The 16,248-nt window shown below is 41.1% G+C and overlaps 1 protein-coding gene across 1 annotated transcript in view; it reads left to right on the top strand.

The window, feature by feature from the left end:
- SYDE2 (synapse defective Rho GTPase homolog 2) overlaps window positions 1–12,334 on the top strand; it is a 46,342-nt gene extending 34,008 nt beyond the window's left edge. Inside the window, 3 exon segments of the mRNA XM_025215745.1 lie at window positions 1,584–1,765; window positions 4,960–5,191; window positions 9,434–12,334. Of these exon segments, the coding sequence (XP_025071530.1) occupies window positions 1,584–1,765; window positions 4,960–5,191; window positions 9,434–9,930 (911 nt within the window). The 3' untranslated portion in view covers window positions 9,931–12,334.
- The last annotated feature ends 3,914 nt before the right edge of the window (window positions 12,335–16,248 follow it).

Raw genomic sequence — 16,248 nt, 5'->3', positions numbered from 1 at the left:
GCATTTCTGTGCTGCAAAGAAGAAATGCACACTGCAAAGAAAGCTACAAATTGGCGGGAAAATAATTCAGTGGTGCCAAAGCGCACACAAAACAAAATCACACCTTTGGGTTGTGACACTTGACAGCATGTTGCATTCTTTTCTCTCGCTTTGCTTCCATCCTCCGGATCACAGCCACTATGTATTGGGCTGCACCCAGTGCCAGATGTTCCTCCAAATTGGATGGGATTCTGCATGCTCCTCCCAGCTTTCTACACTGATGTTGAACAACTTCATATCATTTTTGCACATTGTGGTACCTCCATAAAGGGTAACCCTGCTTTCTAGAGCCATCTCGAATCTCTCTATACAAAATATTCTTGGGCAGATAGTCTTCTCTCATTCTCCTGATATGGCTGATCCATCGCAACCTTTTCTTCTTGATAGTGATTTCTAAGTGTGTCAGTCCTGTGCGCTCCAGTATGTCTATTTGGTATTCTGTCTTCCCACTTTATTTTCAAGATCTTATGCAAACATCTCATGTGGAAGCTGTTCAGTCTCTTGATATGCCTAGCATGTAGTCAGTGGTCCTGAACCATAAAGCAGGGATGACAGCACACAAGTCTTGTAGATTTTTATCTTCACCTTTGCTGATACTTTGCTTTTATACCATACACATTTCTGTGATAGCTCATAAGCTGAATATAATGCAAAGTAGAAAGATTTGGAAAGGCTTTCCGGTCAGTCTAGTGCTTGAGGTGGTCCCATCAACATCTTGGAACAAGTTCCCCTCTATTCAGCACTGATGAGGCCACATCTGGAGTACTGTGTTCAATTTTGGGCCCCCCACGACAGAAAGGATGCAAACAAATTGATGAGAGTCCAGTGGAGGGCAACAAAAATGGTGAGGGGGCTGCAGCACATGATTTACGAGGAAAGGGTGAGGGAACTGGGCTTATTTAATCTAGAGAAGAGAAGACTGAGAGGGGATTTAATAGCAGCCTTCATCTACCTGAAGGGGGGGTTCAAAAGAGGATGGAGCTAGACTGTTCTCAGTGGTGGAAGATGACAGAACAAGGAGCAGCAGTCTCAAGTTGTAGCAAGGAAAGCTGGGGTTAGATATTAGGAAGAATTTTCTCACTAGGAGGGTAGTAAAACACTGGAACAGGTTACCCAGAGGGGTTGTAATCTCCATCCTTGGAGATTTTTAAGACCTGGCTAGACAAAGTTTTGGCTGGGATGATCTAGTTGGGGGTGGTCTTGCTTTGAGCAGGGGGTTGGACAAGGCTACCTTGTGAGGCCTCTTCCAACCCTAATTTTCTAAGATTCTAAGTTGCAAGAACCACAATATATTATGAGATACTAAGATGCTGTTTTAAAAAGTGCTGATAAGCCCAACATTTGAAGCCCTTAACTGATATTTTATTGTATACTTTTTATCCTGCTGCTGCTTTTTGTTTTAGCGTACAAATGTAAGATGTTGAAAATATGCCCAGAGAACTATCTCATGAGACATGTGGGTTATGTGCCTTACTGTTTCCAAGGGATTCTGAAATGTGAGAGTCCATCTTGCTAATGCAGCTATTTTTGCATCTTTTCTGAAGGTGTTCTCAAGGATTATCTACGAGAGCTGCCCTCTCCCTTGATAACCAAGCAGCTCTATGAAGCAGTGTTAGATGCCATGGTGAAAAATCCCCTGAAAATGACAGCAAGTGGTTGTGAAAATGACCCAAGTGACTCTGAGCACACAGTGGCCCTTCTGGATTGTCTACCAGAGGTTGAGAAGGTGAGCATTATAGCCAAGCCAGAGGGGTGATAAATTGCTAATTACAGAAGATTATGGGGCCCTTGTGTACCAACTAAAAAGTGCCTTTCAATTGGCATACTTCCTGTTTATAATTGAAGGACGTGCTTGTTTCATCTACTTGATCTAATTCCATTTCCAAGTTATCTTTAAATTTATGAAACTGTATTATTAAGTTAATCTTGCCATCTGTGAGTTACTGCTGCTACTGTATAAAACTGAGTTAAAATGGCTTATGGTCATTTTTAAAGCTACCAGTTGCAAACTCCTGACAAGATATGGGATTTTTAGCATACCTATCTCTTTCTTATCCTTGGTGTCCTGGCCTAATGTTCAGTTGTTAAATTTTGTTCTTTTTCTTTCCTAAATGTATGTTATCTGTCCATAAGGTGCCTTGTTCTGTAGAATAAAGTTGATGAGCATTCTGTATGGCTGCTGTAGTTCATCCCACACAATTAGCATATTATTGATAGGGAAAGTCGAGATTTTGAGTAGTTCACGAACACTATATAAATCCCACTTATTCAGGCGTTATTAACAGCATACCACCAGCATATCTGATTTGTAATAAAACCTGATTAAATATTCCCACAAATAGATTTTACAAGAAACAGAATAGATTAGCCACAAAAGAACTTAAAGTTAATTTATAGAAGGGCATACAATTTGTTTTTAAACTAAATAGAACAGAGTAAATATTTAATCTTTATTTTATTGCTTTAAATTAAAGGTGAAGCAGTAAATTAATGTTTCTTTAATTTTTTTATTGATTTGCTTATTTACTATATATTGGTTTTTACTTTTCTATATTACCCATACTCAGTTCTGGTCACTTAAAACAATAAGTAAATAATTCCACATTTGGCATAGTCTGTGCTGCAGTGAAAGGCTCATTCTTCATTGAGGATGGCTCTGTTATAGATGGTGAAAAGAAGCAGTCTTTCTTTCATGTCTTTATCCAACTCTTCCATTCTCTGATGATAGTTCAAAAGGTTGAATACTTTCTTGATCCTACATTTTAATACTTCATTGCCTGTTACTTTGAGAGGAGTGTCTGATATACTGCTTAAGGCAAGGGTGGGCAACCTACAGCCCACAGAGCCGTTTGATGCAGTCTGCAGATGTGGGCCTTCAGTGGCAGAGGACTGCAGTTGCTTTCCTGTGCTGCTCTGGGAAGAAGTGCTGGCTGCAGGTGCTCTCCCCCATGCCACTGTGGGGAGGAGAGGTGGCTAGATCCTAGTGCCTGCTCTTCTCTGACCCAAACTGGGTCAATCTGTCCTCCAGCCCTAAAAGGTTGCCAGCCTCTGGCCAAAGGTACCATTTCTTTTTGTGCTATGTGATTATCAGGAGGACTGAAACTTTTTGAGCGAATACAAAGCCATAACATGTACCTGGCTATATATGGTACTACACATTTGTAGCTGAAGTCCGGATTCAGTGTAGTTCTAGAGGTGGCCTTTTCAAGTAATGAGCGTAATCCATTGTTATAAATCTAGTCCAGTGTCCACAACTGTAATAGCCCAGTGCTGTATTCTTTAGGTAGTCCTAACTTTAGTGCAGCTACTCAGTGTGGTGATGCTACATAAAAGGAGTATAGACTTCAAAAATCCATCCCTTTAAATAAATATACATAGTCCCTTCATGAAAGAATCTTTGGAAGATAAGCATTTTGAATAGTAGGGGTGCACCAATAAAGACTTTTTTGGCTGATACTGATGGCCATCCATTAACCAGCCGTATCGGCCGATGCAGATCTGATAGCTGGTATGCAGCGTGGCAGCTTGGAGAGCAGTGTCTGGTTGGTAAGTCTATGGGGAGGGAAGGGGCATATGGGGGGACAGATTGAGTCCCCCACGGTGAGGAAGGGAGTAGGGCTGGGGCAGGGACCAGGTGCTACCCAGGTGGTGCATGGCATGAGACAGCTGTGGGTGGCTCGTACGGAAGGTTGTGGGGAGGAGTGGGGGCAGCTCCTGGTGACTGTGCACTCCTGGAGAAGGCATGGGGGACATGTACCCCTGGATCTGTGTGCGGGGTGAGGGGGCTGGGGGCTGTGCCAGCCTCTTCCCAGCAGGGGTGGTGGACCAGGACTGCACTCAGGGTAGGTGGCAGCAGCGCTGGGAGGGGTGGCTACGGGGTGGGCTACAGCCACCTCAAAATTTGCCGTAGTCCCAGCTCCCAGTGCTGCTGCCTCCTGACCCAAGCCCAGCCCCCACCCCGCCGGGAAGAGGACGGCATGGCACGCAGCAGGCAGCCCACCCTCACGGTGCACAGATCCGAGGGTCACGTGCCCCCCATGCCTATCCCCAGGGGTGTGCGCAGCAGCCAGGAGCTCAGCAGCCAGGAGCTGCCCCTGTGTACCCCCCACCCCCCAGATGAGCCACTCATGGCTCTGTCCCCCACCCCATTCCCTCCCTCACTGTGGGGGCCTTGATCTGCACCCCCCATGCCCCTTCCCTCCCCAATGCCTCTTTCACTGCCCCACAGGCTTACCAGCCAGACACTGCTCTTCAAGCTGGTGGGCTGTATTCCTGGCCATGTGCATGCTGCAGCTGTGTGCATGCACATGGCATTTATCGGTGACATTATCAGCCACATTGGCCAAAAAAAGCTGATTGCCGATGACGTCAGTTTTACTTTCATTGGTACTGATATGATATGAACCAATATATCGGTGCACCTCTATTGAATAATGAAAAAACAGGTGTAAAACTAATAAATCAGTTCTACATAAGACAGACTTGGCCAGAGAAACTGGAAAGAGTCGCTTTTAATCTATCTAGCCTATGTTCTTGTGGCTTGTTCTGTTGCTGAAGCCATACTAAGGGTTTCTTTTTTTCCCATTTATCTGGACCATCCCTGCTTCTTCTGCAGCTTCTCTCCTTTCCCTGATGTCCCCTCTCCACTTTAAGAAAACCCATCCACATAGAACTGAGAATCAGGTAAGAGACAAATTGAGTTTTACCCATAAAGTCTGTCTTACCAAGCCTGTGCTGTACTGGAGTCTAGTACATTTTTCATTTGGCACTTTAGATGCTGCAGTGATAGGCATTTTATAGAAAAACCCTAGATATGACTAGCAGCCCTGACTTATAGCTCTCTAGAACAGCAGCATTAGGATAACAGTATAATGCATTCTTCTTGAATCTGGTTTTCTGAAACTTACCTTTTTATTCTAGGCAACCCTGAAGGTGCTGTTGGATCACCTGAAACTAGTGGCTTCTTACCATGAAGTAAATAAGATGACATGCCAGAATCTCGCTGTGTGTTTTGGCCCTGTACTACTGAGCCAAAGGCAGGAGACCTCCAACCATAACAACAGAGTCTTTACAGATTCAGAAGAGCTTGCTAGTGCCCTTGATTTCAAAAAGCACATAGAAGTTCTGCATTATTTACTCCAGCTGTGGCCAGGTAACACTTAAAAATATTGTCTGGTTTAGAAGGTAATGTCAAGTCTTGAGATAGAATTACTGTAGCAATTTGCTGTGTGATTATACAGACTAGTTCTTCTAAGCTATAGATTAATAGGTCACAAGTTACAGCAGTGAGATCATCTGTATGATGTTCCACTGTTGAATTTCTTTGAAGGGAAGTCATCCACATCAGTTGCCTCTCTACCAAATGGAAATGACAGGGTTTAGAAGTGCATCTGCAAAAAAAACCTGTTCACAGTGTTTTGTGTCAACAAAGCAGCAGTGAGATTGCAGGGGGAAAAAACTAAAATGCTTGTGCAGACAACCTACCTCTTTCATGTGTACCTGATTTGCCCCAAATAGGCCTTAGGTTCTATTGTTTTATGGGTTCTTAAATTCCATAGAGAGATCTGATGGATTATAATTGTTCATACTGTATTACAGTAAGATGGCTAGAGGCCCCATGCTGAACACGGTACAACTTTGTAAGAGGTGGTTTAGGAGAGTGTATCTAATGAGCCAATCGAGAAAGATGGAAAGCACCCATAGCACCCACTCGTTATACTGGGTGTTTTATGTGCGTTTCAGTCCTTGGGCTTAGTCTCAAATGGAAGGAAAGGGAAATTCTTATTTCTTTAATGACAGAACACAAGTTGGGACAGTTGCCCTGTCAAGATCTATCCTTCAAAGAGAGGAATGATGCTACTAGCCTCTCATTTTACTTGATGTTCAAAAGCACCTGATCCAAAGGCCACCGCATCAATGGAAATATGTTAACTTCCACAAGCTTTTATTTAGGCCCATCAAGAATTATTTTTGCATTTTGTCTTCTGAACTACATTATTTCCCATGTAAGTAATGCAGTGAGCTACAGCAAGAGGCTCAGATAGTGCAGTCTCACAGCTGTTGAAATATGGAGAATTTGAGAATATTGCTGTGGAATGAATAAGTACTTTTTATAGTCATGATTGGCATCTGTTGAATGGTTCCTGCTCTTATATATTCTCTGGCCAATAGACTTTCCATCATTTAGAGCTACTTAAGCATAAGGCAGATGAAGATTTGTTATGCACCCAATTGCCTGAAATGACCAGTCAGTGAAGACCACTTAAGCCATGTCTGGAATGCAGACTTAGCATGCCAAGGAGCAGCTGTCTTTTATTGGAAGCAGCATGGCAGTATTTTTGTGTGTAGCTACAGGAGGGTAAATTGACATAGCTGAGTAATAATAAAGTGACTGAATTTAAGGTTGGTCATATATTGTCTGCTTGAGTTAGGAAAATAATATTGAACCCAGTCACAAAACTGGAGTTTTCCACTTGTCCAGTTGTACACAGCAGCAGTTCTCTAGCTTTTTCTTCCTAAAAATGTCTTCAAGTGTGACAGAGTGGGTCTTCCTATTTCATGTTAGATGATTCTCAAAGCATTTCATGTCAGAGACCACCAGGAAGGACTCCTGGAACTTAGGCCTGTGCTACGGGGAGGGGAAGAATGAAAAATATTTCTGGCATGCTGTTTAACATAAATACATAAATGCTTGTGACTCTTTGAAAATTCAAAGATTAGGAATATTTGTACTGGGCAAGGTGAATTTAATAGTAGCCAAAGTGTGTGAGAAACATGATGTACACAATACATGCAGTCTGCAATTCATTACCTCATAACCGTACCACAGAAGGAGCACAATGTTGAACAGTGTAAGTTTTATTATAGATTTTTACTATTTTTTTTAAATCACATACAGATTTTAAAAGTATTTGAAATCAACTCTCCCTCCTACATTACTGTTGTATCCAGCAACGTTCTTTGCTCTCATTCTTGTGGCAGAGATCTCAAAGAGGGTGGCAGTAACTCTAAAAACACCTATTAAGTGTTTTTTAAAATCAGTGAAATAAAGAATTATTGGAGGCATAATCTGGCCATGGGTGAGACCTGTGTGAAGTTTTTTCATCCTGCCTGGGTACAAGTAGAAGGAAATACAGACATTTTCTGCAGTCCTATTTGAAATGACACAGCAAACATTCCAGGTCCAAATAACCACAGAAACCCGCTGAAATGCTTTTTGAAAGTGCCCCAAAAGTTTTTTTTTATGCTGCTTCAGATACTGGTCAGCATAGAGAATGTTCTGGGACAGACTCAGCCTCCACGAGTACCTCTCTATCCCAGTTACAAATGATAGCTTCCACCCTGGGAGTATCACTAGGATTGTTACTACTGCCAAAAATCTTTGGTACAGTATTGCTCTCATTTGGAACTGAATGCCACTTGAAGGTACTGTTACTTATACCTTTATATTTCAGCAAAAGGAAAGATGGGTTTGACAGGAAACTCAGTGTTGTGTGGAAAAAAAAATAACTGCATATAAGTAAACTCTTCTGTTTTATGTGTGTTATTTTTGAATGTTCGTTGCCCATCAGGTACTCTCAGAAATGAATTGGCATTTTCTGGCTAAGCCGATGTGCTCCTTTTTGATTCAGAAGCAGTAGTGGGTTCGGAAAAAATGTCGCTGTCTAAAGAGCCTGCCCAGCTTGAACAGCTGCTTATTGCAAAGCTAAATGGCTGTGCTTGATCTTCCCCCTTCTGTTGGTCTGACAGAGATCACGTTGTGGAACTGGCACTGATCGGGGGCGGAGATTTTGTGCACCCAGCCATAACCAAACATGCTTCTTTTTTTGTTATGGATGTGCTTTAGCATGTTGACTCAACGGTCTGTGTTGAATCCTGGAGCTGCCATTCAAGAAGAGATTCAGCTAATTCAACCTCACAAAAAAGAAAATCACAGGTCCCTATTTCCATTTACAAATTAAACTGGGGTGGAAACTGGGTTGCTTCCTCTTAATTATGTCATGATTTCTTCTTCTGGGAAGCTGGGACAGCTGAATGTAGCTTTTCATATGAGTATGCCATAGTGTCAAACTGGGAAAAGATACTATTAAAAAAAAAAAAAAAAGTTTCCACCCCTCTTGCAATAAGCCATCTGCATACAGTGCCATTGGTTTGCAAGATCTGTGCAGAATAATAAATTCAGTAAAACATTAACACACAAACGTTAGTTGTTACATTCTTTTAGTGGGAAAAAATATCTGAGACTCGAGAAGGAAAGATGGTCTGGTCTCTCAAACTTAAATCTGCCTGTAGATTTTAGCAAATTTGATTACAAACATGTTGTGAAATACTTCAATTTCCTTACTCTTTAACTGCGAACAAATGGTCCTTTTTCAGAGGGAGTGTGTAAAGCTGGCAAGTTATTGTTAACCCAAGGCCCCTCCACTTTAATGGAGCATAGTCCAAACAGAAAAGTTTTTGTTAGTATAATGTCAAGAAAAATGCAAAGTTATTGAAGATTTTCATGGTGTACATAAAGTGAGACTGATTTTTCCTAGAGATGCCAGTTTATATAAATGCAGAGAGGAGGCCACTGTTTAAAAGGGACAGATCTTCCTGATGTGTAGGTGTTTGTATATGCTATATTGCTAACCGCAAATGGGAATGGTGTCTCATTTCAAGAGGTAATAGTCTAGTGCACAACAGATAGTTTTGCAGTTTTCTATATTTAGTAGGCATTGGTCAATAAAAATATTTGTGCTGTTTACCATAGGAAGCGGATAACAAAGGAGGAGACTATTAGTAACTTATGCTGTTTAATCATGAGTTCAGGTAACACATCATCAAACCTGTTTTGAGTGTATTTTCTCTGACATGGAGTTATGGCTGCTTAGAAAAATTAATGCAAAAGAGCTTCTATTAGTAGTGCACAAAGTTGAGAGAGAAGAGAAATGCGAGAGATCAACTCTGATGTGCCTTTAGCTTCTTTAGGTGTTTCTCGATGGTGATATTTTTACTGTGTTTTTAACCCCTATGTGCCGTGCCTGCTTTCTGTTATGCCAGTTAGTTCGGAGAGGCGTGTGAGCTGAGCTCTTGGCTTTAATTTGAACCATAGCTAGATGGTGATTAACTCAGCGAGTTAATCAGTACTCTGGACTTTTTCTGTTTTTAAATAAACTTTCTCAATTGCAGTTTGAATTTGGCATGAATCTTGAAGACTGAGCTTTCTTCTAGATTTTTCTTTCTCATCTGAGTGATAAACATGGCAGAAAAAAATAATAGCGGAATGTGTTGGGCATATATTTGCATGTATTAATGCATGAGCGTGTAGAGTGAAATAAATGGCAACTTTTCATTGCTAGTCTGTTCTAGTAATAATGATTCACATATGATTTATTCGATTTCTTTGTTGCAGTGCATCGTTCATCTACCAAAGAATCGACAAGTGTATTTCCAGGGCACCAGTCATCTCTGAATTATCTGAGGCCCAAAAAGCAGCGGCCTCAGATGTTGAACTTAAGCAGTACTCAAATGTCAGGAGTACTCAGACCAAGACCGGCTGGATTAGACAGTCCCTCAAGTAACCGCTATGCAGGAGACTGGAGTAGCTGCGGGGAAAATTACTTCTTAAACCCAATAGAGACCTTGAATGAAGCAGACTACGATGATGTCCCTTCAGAAGATACAGAAAGTGGAGAAGACTGTAGCAAAGTTGATGGATCAGATGCACTGATTAAGTATCCAAAATCTCTGTCCCGAGAACACACACTTCATACTTATTTGACAATGCAAACAATAGATTCAGCGGTGGACCATAAAGTAGACCTCAAAGATCTACAAGAAAGTATTGACACTCTGATAGGAAACCTGGAGCGGGAGCTCAACAAAAACAAACTGAATATCAGTTACTAATACTTGCCCAGCATGGTACCCCGTGATGTTGTTTCCCTGTTCTTTGCCCTACCTCTCCCACAAAGAGGTTGCTTAGTGTGTGGAGTTCTGAATACTTTGTGGCATAGTCTTCGCCCACCTTGAATTAATGTATTTATTTTAGACATTCCTTCACTGTGCAACGTTTTCCCTGTCCTTTGCCCTTGCCCTTGCCCTCTGCATTTTTAAGATGCAATGTTAGGCAATGTGAAATTACTCTAGAAAATAGTGACATTTTCCCCCCAAGAGGATTCTGCACTTTGGAAGTTTGCGCTGTGTGACAGGAGGTGAAGCTACATTGCTGTCTGCTCTGTATAGCAACAGGACTCCTCCTTCCTGAAAGTCTAGATCTGGCATAAAGGTTCATCTTTGAAGAAGATTGGTGCTGCTGAACCTGTCTATTGCAGCATGAACACAAGGTAGATCACATCCTACCATATTTGTCACCTTTTCATTTGCGATGCAAAGGCTGCTATGAAAAATGCTTTATATATCTAAACACATCTATATACATATATATTATATATAGTTTAATTGTACAAATATTAATGTATTCCTGTATTAACACATTTCAGTAATTATTTAAAACTGCAAAAATTAAATATTTTTCTAACTTTGTTTGTATGTAGGTGTGTGTGTGTGTGTGTGTGTGTGTGTGTGTGTGTATGGGGGGGGACATATGAATTGGAGTGACAGTTCTGAAGAAAGCTACATTGTGATGCCAAAATTCAGGATTCATTTGAGTAACAAAACATTTGATTATGCACAGTGCGTGCAGAGGGAAGGAGAGAGGACAGAGTGAATGATTAATATAAATGACTCTACATGTCACATGTTGAGCTTCAGTTCACAGGTGTTGACTATTAACTACATTCAGAAACCAGACAGATTAGTTTTAAGAAGTATTTCCAGGGTTACTAAAGGTTTTCAGTGAACCGACCTTTTTCTCTCGCAGGTGGCCAAAATGCAGACAAGGGGGAGTGAAGGGGTCGTGCTTATTTCATTTGTTTAATCTCATCTGATATTTAAGGAAGGCCTGAGAGGTTTGCAGGTTTATAAAGATTTCTCTCTTTCTGTGCTTATTTCTCTGTACAGTAGATGTGATGGTCTGGTTTTTCTTTAATTTCCTAGTTTTGTTAATTTGAGGAATTCTATTTATGGACAGGTTTCTCAACTCTCATTTGTTGAAGTGGAGGGGGTGGTAAATCCTTAACAACAGCAGTTTCTCTTTCCATGTTCCAAATGCTTTTAACTTTAAAAGATGTTGAAAAGAAGACAATCTAGAAAAGAAATCTGCAAAAGAAAATTATGTCCCCCCAATTAAACCAGGTATTTTCTTGGCATCTGTGAAATTATAGCGGAACGTCAGGCCTCCTATAAGTTCTCTCTCTGGTCTTTTGTGATAAAAAGTGAACTTATTTAATAAAAAGGGTAGGAAAAATTGTTCTCGTTTAAATAAAAATAATGTCGAGGCTACCTTTTATACATCAAGACAAAGTGAACAAAAGGCACAAACCCACTTTTTTCCTTTGCAGATCTCTTGCGGTTCTTTTATTGAGAATCCAAACATCTGGTCTTTAATCAATTAGCAGCATACGGTAAAATTGTCTCCATTCTTTTCAGTACCCTTTTAGCGTACCATCATAGCTTTCCTATTAACCCTGTGGTAAGTGCTTTTTAGCCATTTCATATTTGTATATACTGTCTGGTTTTCAGTTTGTTCATTATAGTAGTATGGTATTCAGAATTGGTATAGAACCTTACCAACTATTTCTAAAGCAGTATCTTGGCATAGTTTCAAATGGTTCATTCTCATTAATTTATTTTTTGCTGTAAGTATGTAAAATGTGCAAAACAATGATTGCAATACAGTAAGTACAATATTGTTTGAAAATGTAAATTTAACGTGAAGCACGTATCAAATCAATGTATTTTTTTAAACTTTTATACCTACAGAATGTGTATAATTTTTAAGTATAAAATTTAATTCTAAATAAAATTTTAACTGAGAACAGTATTTGCACAAGTCTAGTAAGTGGTTACTTAAAAATGTACTTTAATTTTTTTCTAGACATACATATTGATAGAATATATTATATTGTTTTCTGGTTTCATAAAATCTTTTGTCAGCCCATTAATTTATCTTGGCTAGAGTACGATGGATTCAGATGTACTTTTTAATTATAATTTCTGCAACAAAATTTAGTGAATGAACCTATTTTTGTAAGGAACCTGGGTAAATATTGATGACTTGGGGGTATAATCTGTTTCTGTATCAGTTCTGTAAATCATTACAATATTTGCATTACCTTCTTTGGTAAAACAGTATATTTTTAAAGTTCTCTTTGTTTGTTGTATATAAAATAAATGGGTTCTGTAGTGTAAATTTGTTCGCCTTCTTTGAAAAGGACAATTTATGAACATGGATTTCGTAACTTGAATGTTTGTGTTAAATCAGTTCTTGCTGGATACAGCATTATCAGTGTTAATCTTTAAAACTGGTTTTACTGTTTTAACAGTAAAACATAATAACTTTGATATGTGGAAAAATGCATGAATATCAAGGTAAGAGTACAATTAGTGCTATAGTGTAAGGTACCTAATTGTACTTTAGCAAAGTTTTATTTTTGCAGTTGAATAATTTGGTTGCAATATTCACCTTTAAACTGGTTATGACAACGTTCTGCATTGCCTTTGTGTTCTGTAAATACCCTACTCAGTTTGAGACACAATTTCCAAAGTGTATTTTGAGTTTGTTATTGTTTTGTTTGTGCCTGTTTATATAACTATTTATATAATGGGATTTGTTCAAGTTGCAGTGTTCTGTGAGACTTAGCTTTGTATCAGATTCTTAAAGAGCAGGATTAGTATTTGAATCCCTCATGACCAGAGAAGTTAAATATAGGGATTAGAACAGTCTCATTCTACCAAAGTTAAAATTAGTATGTCTTCTGATAGACAAGTCATCTTGGCCTAAGTTCTGCTGTCTTTACTTGGGCAAAATTCCCTGCGAACTTCATGGATCAGCCTGAAACTCTTACTAGATGTTGTTAAATGCAAGTAACCTTCCAGAATGCATATAGAAATTCTGCCTAGCTTATATGTGGGCAGAATGCTTTCCCAAAATGAAAGAGTGGACATTTTAATGTGTCTAGGTGTGGTCAGTGATGCACACGGTGTACCTGGTTTAGGTATTGATCAGGTTACTTAATCTTTATTCTGCTGTAAGTTAAAGAAACGCCATCACTGATGCATTTTGTGTTAATGCCTCATGACTTTTTTTTTTACACAATAATTGCAGTTAACATTCTTCATCAGTAGATCTTGAAGGGATGTGCAGTTCTGCATATGGTGAAACTGAGGCAGAATTTAACAGATTTGCTTTAGGTCAAACAGCAAGTCAGTGGCATTGCTGGGACAGAACCCAGGTCTCCTGACTTCTTCTAATCAGTGCTTTATCTTCTCTGGCAATATGCATCTCCATATCCACACATTTGTGATTGGAAACAGAACTGTGGCTGCTTCCTCCATAGAATCATAGAAACGTGGGGCTGAAAGGGACCTCAGGATGTCATCTAGTCCAACCCTCTGTTCAAGGCAGGATCCATTCCTATCATTTGGGAGGTACTGTATCACCTGTCCTCTGCTAACATGCTAACTTGGTTGAGCTACTCTATCTTTAATTTTAATGTTATATACTAGAAATAAATGCTTCCTACCACCATTTAGACGAGTCAGATTTGCTCAGGAAGCCAAACTTTCCTTTGGGCATTCATATACCTTTAGTGTGAGAAGAGCTGTTGTTGTCCTGTGTGTGTGTGAATTTCCAAGCTAAGCAGCAAGAGAGAATCTCCAGTCTCTTCCTGCACTTTGTTTTTTCCACAACAACCAGAGCAGCAAATTCTTGGAGCCAGGGGCAGGGATTCTTATATTAAGGAGAACCTCTTAAGATTGAGATCTTCTTGGAAATAGCTCTTTATGAGTTTCCTTTAGTGAGCTTGTGTTTTCTTTACAGCAACTAGAATGACTTATTTTGGAACAATGTTGAAACACATTCATTTTTATGACGCGGGGGGGGGGTACTGGGGGGGGGAGGGTTAGTGTGGCTGTACTCTTTACTGTCCAGAGTACTTTGTAATGCTTATTTCCTTTCCTTAGAATTTAGAGGTACTTAGTCCTCTGGCTCCCACCACAGCTTCAGCTCTTCTCCAGGCCCCTCGCTTGCATGTTGGTTGTGGGCCTGTGTATGTTTGCTAGTCTTCCAGTTCTGCAAATGTGAAATGCACTCTTAGAAATGCCCAGTCAAACTCCGTTTTTTTCAATGTAGGTTGTTCTCTTGTTCTTTTTAATTTAATTGGTCAAAAGTGAGCCTCTGGAGAACCAGAGGCCAGGACTGGGCTCCAACGATGTTACAGCTCAAAGAGCTGCCATATGCAGTTACAAGGACTGCTTGTATGTTCTCTCTAGGCCATAATCTGAATTGCAGCTTCCAGCAATTTATGGAAATACATAGTACCTTAGTACAGCAGCCAGTTAGTAAGTCCAGAGAAGAAAAAATTGACCTGCAGTAAAATGAGTGCGAGGTCACGTAAGGTGCCACTGCACCCACAGTGTTTTCCTCCTAACTCCTGGGCTAGGGACACAAGTTACACACCTGGAGGGCCATCTGGCTGGAGGGAGTGAGAGACTGCAGCTGCCTGGCAGGGGCACAGCAGCATCTGCCAGGCTTCCCCCTGCCCTGCCCCCTTGTTGCTCACTGCTGAAGCAGGGATTCCCCCTTTCCCCACCCCCCCCCCACGGCAGGGCCTCAGTGGCACAAACCCCAGCCCAAGGTTTCCTCTAAGCTGCGTACATGTGCAGCCGTGCACAATAAAAAAATCTTGCCGCGCAGTAACTTTTTAATGCCGTGCACACACTTGGAGAGGAGCAGGGCTGCGGCTTCCTGTAAACTTTGAGCACGGAGTGCGGTGGCAGAGGCACCAGGACTGGCATAGGATACTTACTGGTGGTAAGCTCCTCACTCCTCCACTCCATTCCTCAGGCGGGGCAGGCAGCGGTTCCTGGGCTGGGGCTGGGGCAGAGCCGGGCACCATGCAGTCTCTGCCGGCTCTGGGGAACTGCTGTGCTCCCCAGCCCCTTTGCGTGAGCTTTGCCCCAAGCCCTGACACCAATGTATATCAGCGGCTGCTCAAATGTATGCCACTTTTTATATTTTCTATTATTGCCATTGGAAAAGAGTTAACAGGCAATAAAGTTCCCATATCAAGTACAAAGCTGTTCTTAGTTACCCAGTGTATCTGCTTTTCTTATTTTTATTTACCTTCTGGGTTTGGTGATAATACATTTAAAGTTAGAAAAGCGCAGACACTTTTGCTGTACAATACTGGTGTATGAAAGCAGAAATTAGAGTAACTGAACATTTAGCATTTTGGTTGCAAGTATGAATGTATTATGGTAAATCCTTGCCTGATGTACATATAAAGCAGGACTTGTTTTTATGGCTACACATTCTGGAAGTTAAGCATGTATTTGACTGCTGTACTGAACCAGGGCTATGTTATACTGTGGGGTGGACCAAAGGGGGATGGGCCAAAAGGGGGAGGCAGGACCTATTCGGGAATGGACCGAAGCAGTGCACTCACGGATCACTACATCTTAGAGGAAACATTGCCCCATCTAGCCGTGTCACCCCCATGCTAGCTAATGCTGAGAGGTGTCTATATGTGTGTGTCTCCAATTTCACTAGAACAGAGGCAGTGAGTAGTGTCCACTTAGGTCTTTCTGGAACTAATAACTAGGTCAGCTGGTAATGTCTGTCAGCCAGCTCCCTCATTTCTTCCTGAGCAAAAAGCCAGTGACTTGCAAATGCCTTGCAAAATGCCTGTACCCTGTGGTTAGAAGAGCTTGAACTAATGAAAGACAGGATTTTGTTTTCTTGATGGGCTGAAAAGCTTTGTGTTGTGATAAGCTCCGTGCTAGCTGCTAGCTTGCTTCAAAGCCAGAGCATCTCCCACCCTGAAACCCTTATATCAAACGAAGTTTCTCTATGCAGTGATTAATGCTGGTGGCTGCTTCTATGCATCAGTTACGGAGCCTGGTTTGAATGCAGCTTGCCCACCCCACAATCTGTCAGTGTTCAACAGGGGACAGAGAGGTTTGAGAAATGACCTGGTTTGCAATGAATGGGACCTGTCAGTGCTGTCAGTTTGAGATTTAGGTAAATAGGAAGCACTAGGTAGCAGGATGATACAGATACAGCCCCCGCCCCCCCCCCCCCCCCCCTTTTTTGCCTCAGAGTTC

This window comes from Alligator sinensis, unplaced genomic scaffold (genome assembly GCF_000455745.1).
Source record: "Alligator sinensis unplaced genomic scaffold, ASM45574v1 scaffold32_2, whole genome shotgun sequence".
In the NCBI taxonomy this organism is placed as follows: Eukaryota; Metazoa; Chordata; order Crocodylia; family Alligatoridae; genus Alligator; species Alligator sinensis.
The sequence above is the reverse complement of the archived record's forward strand: the minus strand, read 5'-3'. Positions and strand labels throughout refer to the sequence as shown.